Raw genomic sequence first — 23,714 nt, forward strand, 5'->3', positions numbered from 1 at the left:
CAAGGAGAAGGACAGAGAGAAAGCATGATATGAGATACTCTTGCTTTCAACCTTCATGATATGAAATACTTTTGCTTTGGATGAGTTATTTGCAGAGGTACCCCAAGGAATAAAGAACACCGAGTGACTCGAGAAGGTTTGTTGGAAATGCATTCTTGGATAAGAAGAAGGGTTATGTATGTCTGCCTTGCAATGGAGGGTGAAGGGTGACATTTATAGGAATTAATAACCGGTACTATTCTTTCACTCTTGTCAGCAACCGTTGGATGATTTAATAGTAAACTTCACGTGCTTTCTACTTAACAGGAGATCTTCGACAGATTGCCCGTAATTTCCGCAAGGCTGAGTGTGTATATGACAGGCGCTAACACGTCTGGAAAAACAAGTGCCTATTCGATATCTGGAATCGGCGCTTCGATAAACTGCCTGTGATTTTTGCAAAGCTGACTCTGCATGTGATAGATGCTAACATGTTTGAAAAAGTGCTTCGACAAACTGCCCATGATTTCCGCAAAGCTGACTCTACATGTGACAGATGCTGACACTTCTGGAAAAGCAGATGCCTTTCCGATTTCTGAGCTTGCCTCTTCGATCTCTGAAATCCCGTCGAGTGCAGAGGTTGCATGTGACAAGTGCGCACAATTCTGGAAAAGAAGATTGGTCGTGGTTTTTTAGCAAGCCCAACTTTTGAGAAAGCTAGCGCCTCTTTGATTTTTGAGTTGGCCTCTTCGATTTTTGAGCTCACCTATTCGATCTCTGAAATCCCATCGAGTGCTGATTTTTATAAAGGTACGCAGGATGTTCAAAGCACACTTGAATTTCTGCCTGTAAAAACTCCCTTCTTGCACTTTTACGATCTTGACTTGTCCGACCTCTTCTTTCTTTAACACCTCTGAAAATGTCTGGCCCCTCCGACCATCGTTTTGACTTGAACCTTGGTGAAGAGGCAGTCCCGCCTTCTCCAGACAACATATGGCGCCCATCCTTCATATTCCCTACTGGTTCCCTTACCGTTGGGGATTCGGTGATAAAGAATGATATGACAGCTGCGGTGGTGGCCAGGAACCTTGTCACTCCCAAAGATAATAGGCTACTTGCCAAACGGTCTGATGAGTTGGCTGTTAAGGATTCTCTGGCTCTCAGTGTGCAGTGCGCAGGTTCCGTGTCTAATATGGCCCAACGTCTATTTGCCCGAACCCGTCAAGTTGAATCATTGGCGGCTGAAGTGATGAGTCTCAAGCAGGAGATTAAAGGGTTTAAGCATGAGAATAAATAGTTGTACAGGCTCGCACATAATTATGCTACAAACATGAAGAGGAAGATTGACCAGATGCAGAAATCTGATGGTCAGATTTTACTTGATCATCAGAGGTTTGTGGGTTTGTTCCAACAGCATTTGCCTTCGTTTTCTGGGGCTATACCACATAATGAAGCTCCAAATGATCAACCTCTGATGCCTCCTCTTTCTGGGGCTTTGCCGACTGCTGAGGCTCCACCGACTACTGAGATTTCTCCTAAGCAGCCTTTGTGAAGGCTCCTTCTTGTATTTATCTGCTTAATGTTCCTTTCCTTTTTTATGAATGTAAAAATACCTTGCATAACTGTCAGTGTTTCAAAAATAAACCCACACAAAAAACAATTAAACAAGCAACAGATAAAAATGACAATCATGGCAAAATAAAACTACAGAAAATGGAAGGTTTTTAGAAACGCAAAACTGATTGGGGAGCAATTCAAAAATCTTCCTTATTTGAATACATGGGTTGCCTCCCAAGAAGCGCTTGCTTTAACGTCTTCCAGCCAGACGATACCTCCATTTAAGCTTGTACAGGGCCCACGACATGGAATTGATCATTGAATGGAAGGTGATACTTGACGTGATCTGGCAATGGTTTAAATTCTAGTGTAGGTGCCTGAATCATCAAAATCAGCAAGTTAGTATATAATAAAATCGAAGTTAGAGAAGATGGCTTACTTGCTTGCTCCAACACAAACTCAATTATGAACACCACATCTTTGAAGGTTGCAGGGATATGGGACTTGGCCAGATTTGGTGTTTTGAGAGTTATGACTTTTCCCGTGTCATAAAATCCACCTTCTTTGGGAGTTTTCGTCTCAAGGGTATCTTCTTTGTTGAATTGTAGACATTCCCCATCCACTTCTTGCTCTTGACTCTTTGGAAATGTTCCGAAGATGCCTTTCTCACCCCCTTCTTCCTTGGATTGCATGATCCTGCAAGGAATAAGAACATTTGGTGAAACGGGGTTAGGACGAATTGAATTTAGGCTTACCTTGGTTGTAATGGACGGCATAGAGGGCATATGGGGCTGCGGCAATGGTGGTTCTTTCCTTGTCGTGGCCTTGTTACTCTCCTCTTCTTCGAGCAGCAGTTGTTCATCCATGTTTTGGCTTGGTTTGGACGTCTTGGGTTCACCTCCAACCTCCATAGCACTTCCCAAAGTGATAGCATCATGGATTTCAAAATCTTCCTTCAAATTTTCAACAGTTGAGTTGGAGAATTCACTTTGCTCTTGAATTTGTGCCGTGAACTCCATAATCTTCCCAAATTGCTTTTCCAATTCGTCCGTCTTTTTGGCTTGGTTTTGCACCTCTTTGTTTCGGTTTTCTACATCCTGATTCAAAGAGGTGAGTAACTTATTAAACATATCATTATCTAAAGATGTACCTGAATTGAATTGGGCAGATTGTTGTGGTGGCTGTGATGGTTCATATGGCCAGTGATAGAACTCCTCTTCTTGCTGCCAATATCTATCTTGTTGGAATTGTTGCGGTTCTCTACACATGTAATCTGAATAATCTCTCCAATCCGAATTGTAAGCGTCGGAAAACATGTTGTCTCATGATTGACTATGGCTTTGATAACCCCAAGCATCTTCAACTATGGCTTTGATAACCCCAAGCATCTTCATTCGCAGTGAATTAAGGACATTGATGAGTTGGATATCCTTGCCCATAGGACACACCACATGTAGGGACACTTTGCATTATGGTCCTTTCGGCATATTGTGACAATTGAGAAGTAAGTTTTGCTAATTGAGCTTGAATGGTAGCAAAATCCATGTCTTACTTCTCTAGTCCCTAAAATCAAGGAAACAAAACTAAATCAAATATCACAAGTAAAAATAAAAGACACAAACAGAAACAAGGTCAGTAACTAAAACAAAAGACATGAAAAAGAAACAACGGGGGATTAGGAAAGGTTGCTAATCCCCGGCAACGGCGCCAAAAATTTGATGCGATGAGAGTTAAACACTCAAATTAAACCCTCTTTTGACAATTATAGTACATGTATAAGTAGGGATCGTTCTGGACCGGGGACTAGGAGGGATTGCTAATCTAAACTAAACTAACTTACAAAAAGAAACTTAAAAACACTTAACTAGACTCTATAGACTCAAAACACTTAAAAACACAAACTAAAACAGATTCTAACTAATTAGACACACTAAAGTAAAGGGGGATTGGGTTTTGGACGAAAATAAAGTAAAACAAAACAGAAACTAGAACAAAACAGATTTGCACGAAATTGGTTGTTTTGGATGGATGATGGGCTAGCTAGAAGGTCTTTCTCCACACATGACACACTTGCATACAAATCAATCTCCAATTGCTTTTCAATAAACTATGATGCTCAACACCCCAGATTAATCGTGATGCACAAATTAACCCTCAGATTTTCCTTTACTCATTGAATTGGATGAATGCATGCGACAACCCAAATCATTCTCTAAAAGTCCCCTATATGAATGCATAATAGAGATACAATTAAAGATCATTAAGTTCCATGAAAATCATAAGCGTTGACGAGGCAATTGTAACTATGAATGCATGATACGTTTGCCAAGAATTCAATTAACGCGATTGTGACAAACAACCTTCACTACTCATGAATATAAACTTGTAACGATTAGGTGAAACTTATTTATATCCTAGCATCAAATTCATGCATGAAAACTAAGTATGCATCCTTAATAAACATACACAAATCCGTTATGAATGAAATAGATAATTGAATTGCAATCACAACTTATCAAATCACAATTGGAAGAAATCAATTCATATTGCAAATATATTCATGGTTTCGAATTCTCCTCTAGCCAAAAGAGGTTTAGTTCATCATACTTGCAATTAAACAGAAACAATTGAAATTAAACATTGAAAACCAAAGTAGAATACACCTAGAATGCTCCAGCAATCCAAATTGAATGACTAGCACAACTCAAAGCAATCCTCCTTCCTTGCAAATATGCGGCACCAAGGTGTGAGTGGTGAATGGATGGTCTCTTGTGGCGGTGGATGGATATAGGTGAGTTATGGTGAAGGGTGGAGAGTTGTGTAGATGATGTGGTGTCTTTGGATGATGGCCCCCCAAATTATGGTGAAGGGTGGATGTATTTATAGGCTAGGGAGAGGAGTGTATGGAGTTGTAATGAGTGGATGTAATGGGTGTAGTGGGTGAGTGTTGTGGTAATGAGTGGATGTAATGGGTGTAGTGGATGAGTGTTTGGTAATGAGTGGATGTAATAGGTGCAGTGGGTGGATGTAATGGGTGTAGTAGATGAGTGTTTGGTAATGAGTGGATGTAATGGGTGTAGTGGATGGATGTTTGGAGAATGGATGTGTTGGGTGAAATGAGTGGATGTAGTGGTAGGTGAATGGATGTCTTGGGTGAAATGAGTGTGCTAAAATGGTTATTTATAGGGAGAGGATGATGCACAAACTTCAAATTTCGTCTATTCCTTTTGCTCCAAGCATATGCTATCCATTCCATGCCCAAAAATGCTCCACAATGCTCCAAAATGCACTTATTTGCCACATTAACCCTTTGGACCACAAACACACGAAAATAGCTTAAAATACTAAAATAACTACGAACTAACAACATAAATGCCAAGAAACAAGCTAACTAAGTCGCATAAATATGCTCGTATCAAATACGCTGATGGAGCAACAATCTTCTCAAACACATTTTAAGTATGATTTGTTTGTCAAATTTACTTATGAAAATAAGGATTGGTGGGTAGATTCTGGAGCTAATGTACATGCATTCAGAAAGGTCTTAATTTGGAAGGATGTGCGACATGCACCTGATATTAGAAGAAATTTAATTAGTGGATCATGTTTAGTAAAGCAAGGCTATAAAGTTGTAATGGAATCAAATAAGGTTGTAATAACTAAGAAGAATGTATTTATAGGAAAATGTTTTATCAATGAAGGATTATTTAAGTTAAGTGTTTCTTCCGAGTGCAATAATCTTCCAAAAGTTCTCAATGTTGAATCTAGTAATGTTTGGCATGGACGTTTGGGACATGTAATGATGGATTTGGACCTAGGCCCAAAGTCAAATATGAACCTTAAGCATAAGTGTGAAATTTGTGTACAAGAAAAACAACCAAAGAAACCTTTTTAAGTCCGTGGAAAGGAATACCCAAATTTTAGAGCTTATACATAGTGATGTTTGTGGCTCAAATAGATTACCTACTGGAGCTGGTAATAAGTATTTTGTCACATTTATAGATGATTGTTCGAAGTATTGTTATATTTATTTGATAAAGACCAAGGATGAAGTATTTGGTAAATTCAAGATTTACAAGACAGAATCAAAAAATCAATTAGAGAAAAAGATAAAGAGACGTAGGTCTGATAGAGGTGGTAAGTACACTCTTACCGATCTTAGTATTTTTTGTGAAGAGCATGGTATTATACATGAAGTAACAACAACCTATTCTCCACAATCCAATGGAGTTGTAGAAAGGAAGAATAAGACTTTATTGGACATGGTGAATGCAATGCTTTTGAGTTCTGGATTACCATAAAATTTGTGGGGGGAAGCAATTTTGACTACATGTTTGATATTAAATAGAGTAATCATTAAAGACAACACTACTACTCCATATGAAATTTGGAAAAAGAGAACATCAAATCTCCAAGCCTTGAAAGTGTGGGGGTGTTTGGCTAAAGTTGCAATCCCAGAACCTAAGAGAAAGAAGATAGGACCTAAAATTATTGATATTGTTTTCTTAGGTTATGCTCATAATAGTAGTGCTAATAGATTTTTAGTCATCAATTCTGAAATAAATGAAATTTCGAATAACACTATATTGGAGTCTAGGGATGCAACATATTTTGAAGACATATTTCCTTTCAAGACTAGAATGCAAAAGCAAGTGGTAGATAGATCATGCACTAGTACTGACAAAGCCTCCACAAGTATTAGCCATTGAGTTACTAATGAAGAAGAACCTCTAGCAGAACTCAGAAGGAGTAAGAAACCTAAAGTGGAGAAGAACTTTGGTGATGATTTTTATACTTTTTTAATTGAAGGTGATCCAACAACATATAAGGAAGCCATGATCTCCGTCGATGCTCCATTTTGGAAAGAAGCTATAAATAGTGAAGTTAAGTCTATTTTACAAAACAACAGTTGGGAGTTAACGGATTTACCATCCGGTACTACACCAATTGGTTGTAAGTGGGTATTTGGGAAGAAACTGAAGCCTGATGGAAGTATAGATAAGTACAAAGCTAGGCTAGTAGCCAAGGGATTCACTTAAAAGAAAGGAATTGACTATTTTGACACTTACTCTCCTGTATCTAGGATTACCACAATTAGGATCCTTGTAGCATTAGCTTCTATACACAATTCAGTAATTCGTCAAATGGATGTTAAAATAGCATTTTTGAATGGAGACTTAGATGAAGAAATTTACATGGAGCAGCCCGAAGGATTTATAATGAAAGGCCAAGAACATAAGGTATGTAAGTTGGTTAAACCGTTCTATGGACTCAAGCAAGCTCCTAAGCAATGGCATGAGAAATGTGTTTAGTATAAGGAATCCAATGGACAGTGTGTAATTTTATATCCTTACGTTGATGATATATTATTATTTGGAACAAGTCTGGAAATTGTGAAAGATGTTAAATCTTATCTATCAAAGAGATTTGATATGAAAGATCTAGGAGAAGCCAATATTATTTTGGGAATGAAAGTAGAAAGAACACAATCAATTTTTATTATAAACCAAGCTAGTTCAATTGAGAAAATGCTTAAGAAGTTCAATTTTTCCAATTGCAATCCTGTCTCGACACCATATGAACCAAGTGTGTGCTTACTTAAAAATAATGGTGAACCTGTGTGTCAACTCTAGTATTCTCGAATGATTGGGTCTTTGATGTATATAGCAAATAAAACTAGACCTGATATAGCTTATGCAGTTGGAAGGCTAAGTAGATACACTCATAATCCAAGTAAAGAACACTGGAATGCCTTAAGGCGAGTGTTTAAGTATCTAAGAAGAACTATGAATTATTCTATACACTATAACGGATTTCCTTATGTAGTAGAAGGGTACAGTGATGCAAATTGGATCACTGATAGCTCTGAAAGTGATATCTACTTCAGGTTATGTATTTTTATTAGGAGGAGCAGCTATATCTTGAGGATCTAAGAAACAAACAATAATTTCTAGAAGTACAATGGAATCTGAACTCATAGCTCTTGATATTACATGTATAGAGGCTAAATGGATTAAGAATTTTTTGCTTGATATCCCTTTGGTGAGCAAGCCTATACCTGCCATCTCCATACATTGTGATAATAAGGCTGTGATAGATTTAGTGAGGCAGACACGTACAAATAAGAAATTAAATAGACATAAATCTGTGAGAAGCTTGTTAAATAAAGAAGTTGTGTTTTTGACTATGTGAAGTCGGAAAAGAATATTGTTGATCAATTGGCCAAATGTCTATCTAGGAATGGAGTCCTAGATTTGTCGAGGGGGGTGAGCTTAAACCCATAAGGAAGTCACCTAAGGAAGAAACCTAACCTTTGTGATTGGAGATCCCATGAAGAATGTTCAATGGGTAGAAACAATCCATATTGCGTGACTTATATTCCAGCACTCTAAAATAGAAGATTTGAAATATAAATCCCCTGCTCATCCCTATGGCATTTGTGCTGATGATATGTGATGTTAAGGAAGGACATTGTCTTGAATGAGTTCCAAGGCAGGCAATCTCCCGTAGAGTACAGGTCACATGAACTCTTGGAGGACTCACCTAAGTGAGAGTAGTCGTGAAGCCGCGACTATGAGAATTGGGTTGTTCTCTAAAAACACTCATGAGAATCAAGATTAAGCGCATGGCCATAAATAGTGCTAACTCGCGCCAAGTTTTTTATCAATACTATGTGTGTCAAATGTTGTAATCTGAATTAGAGGAATCTAGTTCAAGACTTAGTTCATTATGATTCCTTCATATGAAAACTATGAACACTAAGTGTAGGTTCAAGTCCAAAAGACATCTACATCCATTGCATAGTATACAAATTGCCCAAACTTTCGTTTCTTCAATTGCGTCTATTTCATTCCTCATAGAGTTTTGAATCTTGTAGGGGATTGTTGGTTATTTTAATTATTTTAATTATATTTTATTTTAAAGATTCAAAACTTATTATTATTTTATTTTATTTATTTTTAATATTTAAGAGTTGTCTTTTATTTGAAGAGTCATAATCATTTTCTAAAAGGGTATGAGAAGTTCTTTAAATAATCTCAGACATAAAACATAATACATTAAAACTTTTTTGTCTCCCTCAGTTTTCACATCTCACTTTACATTCCTACTTTACAATTCTTAGGCAATTGATCACTACTTGGCAATCTCGTCTGTCGTTAGCGTGTATAACGGATCAGACATCCTGTAAGACTTTGGGTTGTATCTTGGAGTTGTAGGCACTGCCATAACCTGCACGTAAGGAGGTGTCTACGACTTTAGGGCAGCGACATCGCGCCTCTCTTCGGTTCACAGGCCATATATTCTTATTCCTTTGTCCTAATTTAATTTTCTTAAGTCTGATGGTGATTATACATTTGATTTGTTATATTTGATCATATAAATGGTTGGTATATTTCTGCAATATATTTCACAGTAACATGGCATATACATAAGCATTCTTGTAAAGTAAGAAAAAGAGTTAAGTTGTGTTTGAGTTGTGAGGATATTCAAGGGCTGAAGCTTGCCTTGAATATAAATAATGAAATCTTGTATATGTCAGGCGTCGAGAAAAGGAGGAAGGGCTTGAATATACAATTGGACGTCGGGAAAAGTGCCTATATAAATAAAGTGGAAATTGAGAATTTAATTCTGAAAATTGGGCTTAAGGGATGAGCGGGAGTTAACTCATATTCTAAGGTATTCAGAGCCAAGTGGTATAAGCATGGTATGGGACGTGCAGGCTTGGATGCCTTAGGTATGTGTTAGAAGAATTAGAAGGGAGTGAGTACATTCATCCATCTCATTTGCATATATTTCATGCATTTGAAAGAATTGTTACAATTTAATTATTATTTAATTGGTAGTTCTTGTTGTGAATTAATTTGTGCACTATTGTTATTCTGTTGCGTATTTGATAAATTTTATGTAAGATTTTGTTATATGATATGCTCCCAAACAACTTTGAGTGGAGTCGTTCGAAAAGAAGTTTCTATGGCCCCCTTGCTCATTTAACACTGCATCCGGGTGCCGATGGAGATACAGCGACCCTTGCTCACTTATCACTGTGCTCGGGCCACACAGCGCGCCAGAATAACATATAACAATTAGGAGATGAGGATGCTTCGTTGGATGTGTGGGCACACGAGAAAGGATAAGATTAGGAATGAGGATATCCGAGGTAAAGTAGGAGTAACCGAAATTGTAGGAAAATTGAGAGAAAATCGGTTACGGTGGTTTAGACATGTGCAAAGAAGGCCTTCTGACGCTTCGGTTAGAAGATACGACTACGGGACAGAGGTTCAAGGCCGAAGGGGTAGAGGAAGACCTAGGAAAACTTTGGAAAAGACTCTCAGAAAAGACTTAGAGTATTTGGATCTAACGGAGGACATGACACATGACCGAGCACAATGACGTTCTAAGATTCATATAGCCGACCCTACTCAATGAAGAAGGCTTTGGTGTATTTAACACAATACGTTGAAATGAAGCAAAGCTTATTTATTGATATCTCCGATAAGTTACAAATATGTACATATACATGAGTCAAAATAAACAAACAAGAGGGAGCCTTCACAAAGGTTGCTTAGGAGAAGTCTCAGCAGTCGGTAGAGCCCCAGAAAGAGAAGGTACCGAATGGGGATCATTTGGAGCCTCAGTACTGGACAGAACCCTAGAAGGATGAGACATCGGAGGTTGATCATTTGGAGCTTCATTACGCGATACAGCCCTAGAAGACGAAGGCAATAAATGCCTTTGGAACAAACCCACAAACCGCTGATGATCAAGTAAAACCTGACCATCAGATTCCTTCATCTGGTCAAGCTTCCTCTTCATGTTTGTAGCATAGTCATGTGCGAGCCGGTGCAACTATTTATTCTCATGCTTGAGCCCTCTAATCTCCTGTTTGAGACTCATCACTTCAGCCGCCAATGATTCAACTTGGCGGGTTCGAGCAAATAAGCGTTGGGCCATATTAGACACAGAACCTGCACACTGAACACTTAGAGCCAGAGAATCCTTAACAACCAACTCATCAGACCGTTTGGAAAGTAGTCTGTTATCTTTGGGAGTGAAAAGGTTTATGGCTACCACCGCAGCAGTCATATCATTCTTCATCACGGAATCCCCAACGGTAAGAGTACCAGTAGGGGATAAGAAGGATGGGCGCCATATGTTGTCTGGAGATGGCGTGGCTGCCTCTTCAACAAGGTTCAAGTCAAAACGACGGTCGGAGGGGCCAGACATTTTCAAAGGTGTTGAAGAGAGAAAAGGTCAGACAAATCAAGATCTTAGAAGTGTAAGAAAGGAGCTTTTACTGGTGAAGATTCAAGTGTGCTTTGGAACTTAATGCCAGCCTCTATAAAAATCTGCACTCGACGGAGCTTCAGAAATCGAAGAGGCGCCTGCCCAGAAATCGAAGAGGTGTTTGCTTTCTCAAAAGTTGGGCTGCTCAGAGACCACGAAGGCCGATCTCAGAAATCGAAGAGGCGTTTGCTTTCTCAAAAGCTGGGCTGCTCAAAGACCACGAAGGCCGATCTCAGAAATCGAAGAGGCGCTTGCTTTCTCAAAAGTTAGGCTGCTCAGAGACTACGAAGGCCGATCTCAGAAATCGAAGAGGCACCTGCTTTTCTCAGCCTTGTCAGCACCTGTCACATGCACACTCAGCTTTGCTGAAATTATGGGCATTCTGTTGAAGATTTCTGGTGAAGTAGAGAGCACGTGAATCTTACTGTTCAATCATCCACTTTCCACACGCACCATCAGCTCATGGGTACCACATATAACTTTGCCAAAGATCTTTGACAAAGTTTAGACACGTGAAGCTTGCAGCTCCCACTACATCGCTATGACCAAGAAGGGTAAAAGAATAACAAAGAAACAGCACTAACAAAGTTTAGACACATAAATTTTGAAGGTCTAGCTACCATATTATTACCCACAAGGGTAAAGGAACAGTACCACTGCTGGATAATTGAAAAGTCCCTATATGTCAACCTCTATGCTCCGTGGCAAGGTAGACTAGCAAACATGCCCAACCTTTACTCACATTCAAGAAAACACTCCCAACAAGATTGCTTGCTCCAAAATCGAAAAGGCACCGTCCTCCGAATCTCGAGAGCCAGACTCCCAACATGATTACTTTCTCAAAAATCGAAGAGACACCGCTCTCCGAATCTCGAGAGCCAGACTCCTAGCAGGATTGCTCTCTAAAAAATCGAAGAGGCACCATTCTCCGATTCTCGAGAGCCAGATCCCCGACAGGATTGCTTGTTCGAAAATCGAAGAGGCACCGCTTTCTCAACTTCGAGAGCCAGATCTCCTTGGATAAAGCTTGTCTGTAATCTTCACACGCAACATCAGTTTTTCAGATACCACAGATCATTTTTTCAAAGTGCTCTGACACACGTGAAGCTGGCAGCTCCCACTACCGTGCTATAACCAAGCAGGGTAAAGGAATAGCATTACTACTTGTTGTTAGGGAAACTCCTATATATGTCGACCTCCATCCTCAACAGACAGGCAAACCTGCAAAAATGCTCAACCCTTCCTCATATCTGAGAGGGCACTCCCACCGAAACCTCTCGAAATACTCATCTTTCTTTCCCCCCGATAATCCCTCTGCAAACAAGCTACAGTAGAGCAAGAATATCTCATATCATCAGGGTTAAAAGCAAGAGTATCCTATATTATGCTTTTTCCCTGTCTTTTCCTTTGGCCTTGTTCTTAGCTGCAAGACAAGGAGAAAGAGAGCAATCAATCAGCACTTGGAATCAAGCTTCTAATCAGGAACTGACTGCCTGGAACTCCTTACCTGATTACTTACCTGGCATTGCTCTCGAGTACTCATCTTCAACATCTTATGCTTCCAGAGAAGATACCACATCTGCCTGAGGAACAGATAGGGAAAGTGAGAAGGATACAAGGAAGCATGTGGAGACAAGCGTAACAGAACACGTGCCGATACATCCACTACTTTGTCAACAACAAAAGTATCCCATATCAGCAGGGTCGAACGTACTCTAGATTTGATGGACTTGTTTTGACCTTTAAATTCTTCAGTCGGCCTTATACTTTAGAGGAAACCAGAAAATCCTCCAGCCCAGTTCAAGAATAAGCCTGTGGAAAGTTACTTCTTCAAAAGCAAAAGTATCTCATATCATCTATTCTCTTTTTCTTCTCTTTATCCTTCATGCTGCCTGCAAGATAGGGAGAATGAGAACAATCAGCCGGAACTCGAAATCAAACTTCTGATCTGGGACTGATTGCTTGGAGATCTGATTGCTTACCTTGTCTGTCGCCTTTTTCAGCAGATCCCCTAGCTCGGCGACTTGGGGGACTCCTACTACATGGTTTGTATCGCGCTTGACCAAGCCTGAAACTACAAGTAAGCTTCAAGTGAAATTGATACATTACCTTGTGCATCTCCACCAGTTAAAGATACCACCCCTGGATGGAGGAAGAGTACTTCCAGAGAAGATGCCACATCTACCTATGAGACAGATAAGGCAAGTGAAGACGAGAGCTTGAACCTATGTCATTTGTACTAAATCATTCACTTGTACTCACTAAAGGAGAGCTTGAACCTATGTACTTGTGTAAACCCTTCACAATTAATGAGAACTCCTCTACTCCGTGGACGTAGCCAATCTGGGTGAACCACGTACATCTTGTGTTTGCTTTCCTGTCTCTATCCATTTACATACTTATCCACACTAATGACCAGAGCAATCTAGCGAAGATCACAAACTTAATACTTTCTGTTGTACCAAAGTCCTCACTGATTTTGTGCATCAACAATCCTTAAGTCCTTTCCTTTTTGCGTTGGTAATGGATGAGTTAACAGGACACATTCAAGATGATATTCCTTGGTGTATGCTTTTCGCAAACGATATAGTGTTGATAGATGAAACTCAGGAGGGGTAAATGCGAAGCTTAACCTTTAGAGAGAAGTGTTGGAATCTAAAGGTCTTCGCCTAAGCCGATCAAAGACAGAATATATGAAGTGCAAGTTCAGTGCAAATAGAGGCCAAAATGAGTTAGGGGTGAGGATCGGAGATCAGGAAATACCAAAGAGCGACCGTTTTCGCTACCTAGGATCTATCTTGCAAAAGAACGGAGAATTAGATGGAGATCTCAACCATAGAATACATGCTGGATGGATGAAGTGGAAGCGTGCATCCGGCGTGTTGTGTGACCGTCGTAGGCCACTAAAGCTCAAGGGAAAATTTTATAGGACAGCAATAAGGCCGGCGATGCTGTATGGCACAGAATGTTGGGCGGTGAAGCATCAACACGTACACAAAATGGGTTTGGACATGTGCAAAGAAGGCCTACTGACGCTCCGGTTCGAAGATGTGACTACGGGATAGAGGTTCAGGGCCAAAGGGGTAGAGGAAGACCTAGGAAAACTTTGGAAGAGACCCTAAGAAAAGACTTAGAGTACGTGGATCTAACGGAGGACATGACACAAAACCGAGCGCAATGGCGTTCTAGGATTCATATAGCCGACCCCACTTAGTGGGGAAAGGCTTTGTTGTTGTTGTTGTTGTTGGTAGTTCTTGTTGTGAATTAATTTGTGCACTATTGTTATTCTGCTGCATATTTGATAAATTTTAAGTAAGATTTTGTTATATGGTGTATGGTATTTTATTTTATTTTCCACCAATCTTGGTTGTAGAATTTATTTATACTAAGATGTGACTCACACCCTAACTTATGAATGATCCTTGTTCGTGGGTCGGGGCATGACATGATATGTGCCCGTGATTAAAAAAATGTCTCTCATATGTTAGTGCGTATGGAGAGGCTAGTAAATAAATAATGTTTGAGGAAGAATTAATAAAGAGCTTCCTAGAATATAATTGAAGATGATATTAATATTATAGTGTTCGCCAGTTATACGATCTTCATCTTTTTCAAGAATGAATCTTACTATTTGGTTGCTAATGTATATACTAGCTAAGACTCGTGATGTGAAATACCTTTTTTAAAAAGGAAAAAGGTTAAAACTAGGAACAAAAGAACAAAATCTTTTACCAATATAATGGAAGGATAAAATGCTAACATTTGACTCTCATACACATTAAGTACGCAAAGTTGATTGTCAGTCATTGTTACCATTAAACCCACATGCTAAAGCCACTCCCTTTCATGAACAAATCTTACCAGTTGATTGTGATTGTATATACTAAAACACGTGATGTGAGTGATGTTTTCCTTGAAAAATGAAAGAAAAGTTAAAGTTAGAAACAAAACAACAATAATTTTGAATTATGAACAAATCTCTCATGCATGCTAATTATGCAAAATTGATCGTCAACCTTTATAATCGTTGGTTTTTCATACTAAGCACGTAAAAGTGATTGTCAACTTTTATAATCGTTAGTTCTTCATGCTAAGCACACAAAAGTGATTGTCAGCCTTTATAATCGTTAGTTTTTCATGCTAAGAAACAAAACAACAATAATTTTGAATTATACATTAAAGGGAGGGTCAAATGTTAACGTCCCTCATGCACGCTAATTATGCAAATTGATCGTCAGCTTTAATTGTTGTTGGTTCTTCATACTAAGCACGTAAAAGTGATTGTCAGCCTTTATAATCGTTAGTTCTTCATGCAAAGTCGTTGGTTCTTCATACTAGGCACGTAAGAATGATTGTCAGCCTTTATAATCGTTAGTTTTTCATACAAAGCAGTCAAAAGTGACTGAGTTATTGTTACCATTAGTTTACAATGGATCCCACACGTAAAAGGGTTGGGTCGGGGCGACCCATATGTGAGTACACATACGGACGGGTCAATGATGGAGCCCAAAGTGGAACTCTCCTCAGTCTCCTGTGCGTACTTATTCTATTACAAATTCGACCGAATTGGTACAACTGACTGAGAAAAGTTGACGTCACCACGAAAATTCGTTTCTCCTTTGCTGTTTACAGGTCAGTCGGTTCCAGTCCTCCGCTGCTCTCTCTCTCTCTCTCTCTCTCTCTCTCTCTCTCTCTCTCTGCAATTCAGTAAACTCTCTTACCTCTTCTTTATTGGGTCTTCTAATTTGACAAATTGGGTGATTGAGTTCTGCCACTTTTGGGAAATTTTGAAGAATCAAGAATGATTTTAGGAATTTTGTATTTTTTTTTTTTTTGAAATACCATGCAATTGAAAACTAATTAGGCAAAAATGGTTCATGGAAATTCACTGCAAAATGCTTTGTAGAATTGTTAATTCTGACACAGTTTATAGAATCGAGCGAAACTTTGAAAGACCCATTTGGCAGAAGGAAATGGGTTCCCGGTAAAAATTGAAAAGATTAAAAATTGATAATTCATGATTTTGGTAGTCCAGATTAGATTAGCTTAGACTGTGCCTGTTTATTGCATGCCTTTTATCCATAATTCATAACCTAATTTATCTGTTTAGGTTTTAATTTTTGCCTTTGGGAATTAGGAATAGAGAATTTTTGTGACAGTTGTTGTTCCCATGTGGGCAGCCATGGTTTTGAAATTAGCAGCAGGTATTGTCATGCATCTAGTTTCCTCGGAACGCCATTGTTTTCGACAATTTGTATTTGAAGATTAGCGAAAAACCCGATGATAGGATGATTATGTTTCAAATGCCACCAGAATCTGTAATTTTCTCTGAAACCTTCCGTGTAGCAAACTTATCGAAATGATGCTTTATGGTGGTGGGTGGTGTGTATGCTGCAGAAATTGAGTAACATATGGTTCTTTTGGGAGCTTAACTTTTTCGTGTTTTTTATTTCAGCTACCTCTTTAATCTTGTACTCCCTGAGAATGCTAAATGAGTGATGTTGTGTACAGGTTTGCAGGTTTACAGTCCACATACTATGAAGAGGGCAGCTCCCTGGGATGAGCAGGTGGATGTTATTTCATCAGATGACTCTTCTTCCCCGGACATGGAGATGGAATCCGTTAATGAGTGCGATAGCAAGCAGTCAGACACTAATATCACATTTGATCAGCCTGACAAAGAAATAACACCAGAAGGTACGTGCAGTCAAGCTATTGAAGCCTTGTTTTGCTGAAACTGGTGAACCGATTTATGCTGAAATCGTAGTGTTACTATCATTTAAGATTTATTGCTAGGTTTTTTCTAACTATAAAGAAGTACGAAGTCCAGTTGAAATTGCTAGTGCTTTAAACATGCTTTTAAAATACCTTACATTCAAGTTTGAGGAAGTTATCATCGTAGATGCTTATTATCAACCTTGTATAGCTGGAACATTATGCACCCGTATCATGTTTAGATTACGGTGACTAATTCCATCAAGATGTTATTCATCTGTAAAAATTTCTGTTCCAAGCCATGCAATGCTGTTTGTTCCGGTAAATGGATTAACATTTTTCCATTTTATTACTGAAAACGCTCATTGGCTAAGATAATCGGCCAGAAAGTTCTGTTTTTCCTGTTATTGCGGTGTAGTGGCTGGCTACATAGTTGGCTATATTAAATGCCAGTATGACAATGCGATTAACTTGTTAACTAACCTGAATAAAATGTGGACTCACTATTGTTATTCTTGTCGTTTGAAATGTACGTTTCACACCCAATGAAGTGTACGTTAACACCCTTGATGAATCCAATGCTCTTGAATCGTTGGATAGCTTTCTATCCTCTAAACGTGTTTTTAATTGTAGGTGCTTTGGCACGAAGGGCAGAGATGTATCAGGACTACATGAAGCAGATCCCGATCCCATCAAACCGTGGCTCTGTTATTCCATTTACCTCATGGACGGGTTTAGGCAAGTCCATTAAGCAATTGTATGGACAACCGTTGCATTACCTCACCAATCTTCTCCTAAAACAGTGGGATCAGCTGAGGATCGGCAGTGAGGAGGAGTACAGGCCCTTGGATACCATCATTCATCCTTGTAAAGCTGAAGCCACCATCTGGCTCGTTGAAGAAGTCCACCGGCAGACCTCATCTCATCATCATGTAGCAAATCTCTGGCTCAAAGATCCGATGCACCATGCCTCCATTGACGCCATGTTTCCCCAGCTACGAAGCAAATCGTGATAGCCTAAAGGCATTTAGGACTGTTTTATGATGCTTGGTTATTTTGTCATGCAAAATGGTCGTTAAATTTTGTAGACTTGCTCTCTTTTGTATCCTGATGAAATAAAAACTTTGTTAACGCTCAAGCTTTAGAACGTCGGTTATTAAGATCCTGAAAACAAAAAATGTTGATCGCATTTGAATTCAGTAGGCCTTCATTCTGAGAGGGACAAACCACCACGAAAGGTTGCTCATTGTCGCTAAATCATTGGCGAAGTCGAAGTAGCCGGCTGCTCCTCACGCTGGCTTATCGACGGATGAGGCCGAAACCGAGCCTGGGTTTCCAAGATCTGTGCCTCAATCCCAGTCCAAAGTGGAATATGCTTAATCCATAGATGAGTAGACGATGTCTTTCTTCAATTATATTTCTATCACCAGTAATCACCACAAGAGCAAAGCCCCTGACGGAAGAAATGGAACCTGTTGTTATCTCGAACGGTAATTTCCCGGTTGTATATTTTTGACACAAACTTGGCAAAGAAGTGACAATCAGAGCACATTCTGAGATTCTTAACCACACGAATCGGCACTCGTTGTCCTGTTCCGATCAGCCCGAAAGCAATGGCCAGTTTCTCACTGTGACGACTGAGCAAATACTCCTTTTCCTTGTCATCAACATCAAGCAGGACATTGTCCAAATCCGGAACATGACCAGCTTCTCTCAGTCTGAAATTTATTTCTTGTAGCATCGATGCAGTCTGGCTCTTCTCTGTGTTTGTATCACCGCCGGAAGTAAACTCATGGATCATTCCATTAACCTCTATGGAACTTGATCCGGGTACCTTGTGGACGCCTTTCTCCTTCAAATGCAGCCTCACTTTTGCAACGTCATCCCATTTCCCAGCAGATGCATATATGTTTGATAGAAGCACGTGAATCCCAGTCCTTTGAGTAGATAGCGTGGACATCTGTTCGGCTGCATATGATGCGATTTTAACATTTTTATGAGTTCGGCAAGCAGCCAAGAGGGTCCCCCAAATGACATCATTGGGGTCCATTGGCATACTCTTTACCAGATCAACAGCTTCTTCCAAGAGCCCCGCTCGGCCTAGCAGATCAACCATGCAGCCATAATGAACAATGTGTGGGGAAATGCCGTGAACAGACTTCATTGACCTGAAAATGTTCCATCCTTGTTCCACAAATCCAACATGGCTGCATGCCGTTAGTAATGCCACAAAGACAACTTCATCTGGTTTCACTCCTTGCCTAATCATCTCATCGAAAAGCTCTAGAGCCCGTTCCCCATTTCCCTCCATGGCCATTGCCCCAATGGCTGCGGTCCATGTAGAAACATCTCTTCTCCTCATTTTATCGAACACCTTCATTGCACTCTGAGGATCGCCACATCTAGCGAACATGTCAACTAAGGCTGTGCCAAGCCGCATATCACAGTCGATTTTATTCTTCTCAATATAAGCATGGGTCCACTTTGCAAGATCAAGAGCTCCTAGATATCCACAGGAAGATGCCACTTCCACCATGGTCACCCTATCTCCTTTTATTCCCTCAGCCTGCATCACCCGAAAAAGCTCAATTGCTTCCTCAAACATACTTTCTTGGACCAAGGCACCAATCATGGTGTTCCAAGAGACAAGATCACTCGTCGGCATCTCATTGAACATTTGCCACGCTGACTTCACTGCACCACTTCTTACAAAACCAGCAATCACAGAGTTCCATGAAACTACAGTCCTATTCAACATATTATCAAAAATTCTGCAGGCCATCTCTTGTTTTCCACACTTCATGTACATATCAATCATGGCATTACAGATAGCATCCCAACCTTCTAGTCCATTCCTTATAACATAACCATGGCAGCACTTTCCAGATAAAGAATCGCCTAGTTGTGCACATGCTGAGATTGCAGATAACAATGTAACCCTGTCGGCTCTTGGACCCTGTCGCATCATTTCATCCAAGACAGAAAGTGCCTCCCTAGCCAGCCCCTGACGCACATAATTTGACAAAATTGTATTGTAAAGAACCAAATTCTTATCCACACATTCGTCAAAAATCCGCTTTGCAGCATCCGTTTCTCCACATTTCATATACATATCAACAAGTGCATTCACCATAAGCGTATTAACTTTCACTCCCGACTCTCCAAGGTAAGCACACACCCTCTCACTCAATTTAAGATCCTTCAACTTTGCACAAGCAGAAATGACACACACCATGGTAACTGAATTAGATTCAAAACCCTCTGCAACCATCTCAAAAAACAAAGAAACAGCCTCCCTTGGGGAGTTCCTCCTAGCATAACCACAAATCAAGCTAGTCCACGACACAATATTTCTCTCAGACATTCCATCAAACACCTTGCGTCCATAATCCAACTCCCCACACTCGGCATAAAAATGGATCAAAGAATTGTCAATAAACGCATCTCCCTCCAAACCCATCTTCACAAGCGCTCCATGGAGCTGAACCCCCTCACAGAAAGCCACAACCTTCGAGCAAGCGCTCAGCGCGAACGGAAACGTGAACTTATCAGGCAAAATCCCCCTCACCGCCATCTGAACATAAAGCAAGATAGCCTCATCACTGAACCCTGCACTTGCATAACCCCTTATCAGAGAATTGCACATGAACAACATACCCTTTGTTTCTTGGTCCCCAAGGAACAAGTCGAAGGCTTTTCGGGCATACTCCAAGCTTTCGGAGGTGCCCATTTCGGCGCATGTAGAAATTAGCCTGGTGACAGTGGATGGTTTGCTGCCATGGCCGGTTTTGGTGATGTGACAGTGGAGCTGCTTTACTTCGTTCATGGTTTTGCAGTTTCTGAGTGACCCAGTTGGGGAAGTTTCCATGGCTGTGGTTTTGGGTTCGTTTTGGGTGGTGGGAGCTGCGAGGCTTGGGGCGGCGGAGACCAGAGGGCTCAGTCGGAGCGTCGTAGCCATTGTTGTGGGATTTACCCTGTTTGGGATTTGCACCAACTGTGCCAACTAACTTAACTGAAATGTTTCAATTGCTTCCTTTTGCGTTGGGATTGGACGCTTGAATCGTATTGGATTTCATCATACTGTTTTGTAGAAAAATTTTCCCCGTGTTTTCCAATTGAGCGGATTTTTTTATTTTTTATTTTTTGAGATGACAATTTCTTCAAAATTAGAGAAAATATTAGAAACTGATAATGACGTTTTCTTTTTTCTTTTTTTTTCTGGTACACACCATTGTTTAATTATGGTGTATAATTATGTATTTTGCTTTCTTTATAATTAAATAAAAGTGTGTGGAAATCAACTTTCAAGATTGAAACTTGCATGTATTCACCTATTGTATTTGAGAACGTATGTAGGATTTTAAGTTACAATTTGCAAAAGGTTTGTTTTTTTTTTTTCGTCAATAGTATTTAAGTTGCATAACATTCATTTCTTTCCGAAAATAACATTAAAAAATTAAACGATAAACTGCAATTTTTTTCCAGAGTCTTTATGCAAACAAGATTACAAGCTATAAAGGTAAATATATCTGCGATGAGGTTTCATACTCTGAAAACATGTCACGATAGTTTCATTGTCAATACAAGAAAACATTGTTCCTAATGAAGACAACTAAGTTATAAGTAACCATTGTTCTCCCATTATGTTGCGAGTAGACTCTTTTACGATATTCATGATGAAAATGCTCCCTCCACTGAGGCAATTGTAATCGAAAAAATTAAAGTCAATTCAATAAGTAAATACACATATTGAAATACTCGGTGCATTTTGTTTTCCACATTATTTTTAGAGTATCAAAAACACAAGTCACCTACTGTATTATTTCAAGTAGGGTTAATCTCTGTTTACTACCCTCATGTTTCGTGGTTTTCAACATTTAGTACATCAAGTTTTTTCGTCCTAGAGTCATACCTAAAGTGTTAATTTGGGGACAGTTTCATACATCCGTTAGTCAAACTGTTATTCTCTTGTTAAGTAATGACATGGCGCCCATGTAGATAATGACTAGGCGGCACGTGCCATTAAAAAATATTTTAAAAAATTAATTAAATAAAAGTTAAAAAAAAAACCCCATCATTTCTCCCCCCGCCCCCAACCCATAAGAAGAAGAAGAAGAAGCGCCCCACCCCCGCCGCCCCCATCCCAAAAGAAGAAGAAGAAGCCCCCCGTCCCCCACCCCCGCCCTCACCCCCAACCCAAAAGAAGAAGAAGAAGAAGGGAAAAAAATCCAATTCGTCCTTCCCCTTCCCCCCCCCCCCCCAAACCCAGAAGAAGTAGAAGAAGAAGAAGGAAAAAAAAAAACAAAACCCAATTCGTCTTTCCCCCCCCCCCCAACCCAAACCAGTTCCATCCCCAACCTAGAAGAAGAAGAAGAAGAAGAAGAAGAAGAAGAAGAAGAAGAAGGAAAAAAAAAAAAAAAAAAAAGAGATCGAAGATCGAAAACCAAACCCAGTTGAGAATTTCAAATATTTGATCAGGAACAAATATAACCACTTCTAGAATTGGGGAAAGAAAAGAGCACCTAGATAACAATTACTTGAGAAGAAGGGGGAACCAAGGTCATGACGACGGGAGGGAGACTTGGCGGACGAATTGCAGAAGAGGATGAAGGAGAGAATGAAGGGAAAAGGTGAAGGTTGCAGAATAGAGAAAGAAGGGAGAGGGTGCGGGGGGATGAGGAAGGGAGAGGGTGCGCCGGGTGGGTGGGGGGGTGTTGGCGTTGCAGAGTAAAGAAATGGGGGAGGTAGAATACGGGAAGCTTTTAGGTTTTTTTTTTTTTAATTTTAATTTATAATTAATTAATTTTTAAATTTTTTTGAATTTTTAATTTTCATGTGGACCCTTAATGATACGTGGCACCTAGTTATTGTCCAAATGGGCGCCACTTCATCAGTTAACTTGAGAGTTAACGGTTTGACTAACGGATGTATGTGACTGTCTCAAAATTTACACTTTAGGTATGACTCTGAGACGAAAAAAACTTGATGTACTAAATGTTGAAAACCACGAAACATGAAGGTAGTAAACAGAGATTAACCCTTTCAAGTATTATGATGGGAGGCAGATTGTCTGCCCTCCTGTTTGGGTGCCCTTCCCATCCCCTCTTATTTTGTGCGGTCACGGTTAAGTCGCGTTAACATTTTATATTAATTTTTTATAGAGATAATAAGACAAAAAGCAATAAGAATATAAAATGTTGACGTGGCTTAACTGTGACTGTACAAATAGGAGGGGATGGGAATGATACCCAAACAGGAAGGCAGACAATCTGCCTCCATTATGATGATAGTGAACTAGAAGTCAATATGTCCCAAAACATAAAATATTTTAGTCAAAACAAATTTACGTATAATAATTTGAGTCAAATAATAACATTTGAAGTCTTTTTTTTTTACGACTTTTCATTTGACCCGTGGAGACATGTTGGACAGAGGTGGATTGTCTACCCTCTCATTTCCATACTCTTCTCATCCTAATCTGTTTGTGTGGTCACGGTTAAGCCACGTCAACATTTTATATTGATTTTTTTATAAAAATAATAAAGCAAAAAATAATAAGAATATAAAATGTTGACGTGGCTTAACCGTGACCACACAAAATAGGAGATGATGAGAAGAGTATGGAAATAGGAAGGCAGACAATCCACCTCCATGTTGAACAACTCAAACATGTTAGGCACTTAGGCTGCATCTAAAAATCTCAGAAGGTGGTTCATCGGAAAAAAAAAATGTCTCAGAAAAAAAATCTCATATTTTATTATTTCTTTCCCTAATTTTTCGATACCGACATGTTACCAACCCCAGATTTCACAGGTGCAAAGGCAGCTCCAAACTTACCTGGAATCAAAACAATGACTCAAAAAACTGCCTGCAGAACTTCCTACAGCAGCTGCTGCTCTTCTCCTCCACCTCAGCCTAGATTTGGTTGGTCCTCCGAGATCCTCACAGCCACTCTCTGGGCTTTCGGGTGGTCCCATGACCACCCAGGTTCTATAATAAATCCGCTCTGCATGTCGTTACGTTTTGTTAGCTACAATAATATGAGATATTTGAGGAGAGGTAAGTTCTTGGTTTTGTGTTACATCCATAATAGAGAAACTTAATTATACCATGTGCATGTCGCATTCTTTATCTCTTATCAGGTGATGACATTATTGTACAATGGAAAATGCTCAGAA

General features: G+C 39.6%; 2 protein-coding genes across 2 annotated transcripts; one reads left to right on the forward strand and one right to left on the reverse strand.

The window, feature by feature from the left end:
• The first annotated feature begins 15,315 nt into the window (after window positions 1-15,315).
• On the forward strand, window positions 15,316-17,674 carry LOC114822010 (protein RDM1). The gene is made up of 3 exons (XM_029095835.2): window positions 15,316-15,453; window positions 16,333-16,518; window positions 17,170-17,674. The coding sequence occupies exons 2-3, from the start codon at window positions 16,359-16,361 to the stop codon at window positions 17,547-17,549; spliced, it is 540 nt and encodes a 179-aa protein (XP_028951668.1). The 5' UTR covers window positions 15,316-15,453; window positions 16,333-16,358; the 3' UTR covers window positions 17,550-17,674.
• On the reverse strand, window positions 17,635-20,683 carry LOC103453217 (pentatricopeptide repeat-containing protein At3g22690). The gene has a single exon (XM_029095834.2). The coding sequence runs from the start codon at window positions 20,492-20,494 to the stop codon at window positions 17,960-17,962; it is 2,535 nt and encodes an 844-aa protein (XP_028951667.2). The 5' UTR covers window positions 20,495-20,683; the 3' UTR covers window positions 17,635-17,959.
• Between the last annotated feature and the right edge of the window lie 3,031 nt (window positions 20,684-23,714).

The sequence above is a fragment of the Malus domestica genome, chromosome 16 (genome assembly GCF_042453785.1).
Source record: "Malus domestica chromosome 16, GDT2T_hap1".
NCBI lineage: Eukaryota > Viridiplantae > Streptophyta > Magnoliopsida > Rosales > Rosaceae > Malus > Malus domestica.

What these genes read in the sequence shown, in the direction of transcription:
- LOC114822010 (XM_029095835.2), top strand. Translation starts at nt 16,359, where the DNA reads ATGAAGAGGGCAGCTCCCTGGGATGAGCAGGTGGATGTTATTTCATCA. An exon ending in CAAAGAAATAACACCAGAAG is followed by an intron (nt 16,519 to 17,169) that starts GTACGTGCAGTC and finishes TTTTAATTGTAG; the next exon opens with GTGCTTTGGCACGAAGGGCA.
- LOC103453217 (XM_029095834.2), bottom strand. Translation starts at nt 20,494, where the DNA reads ATGGCTACGACGCTCCGACTGAGCCCTCTGGTCTCCGCCGCCCCAAGC.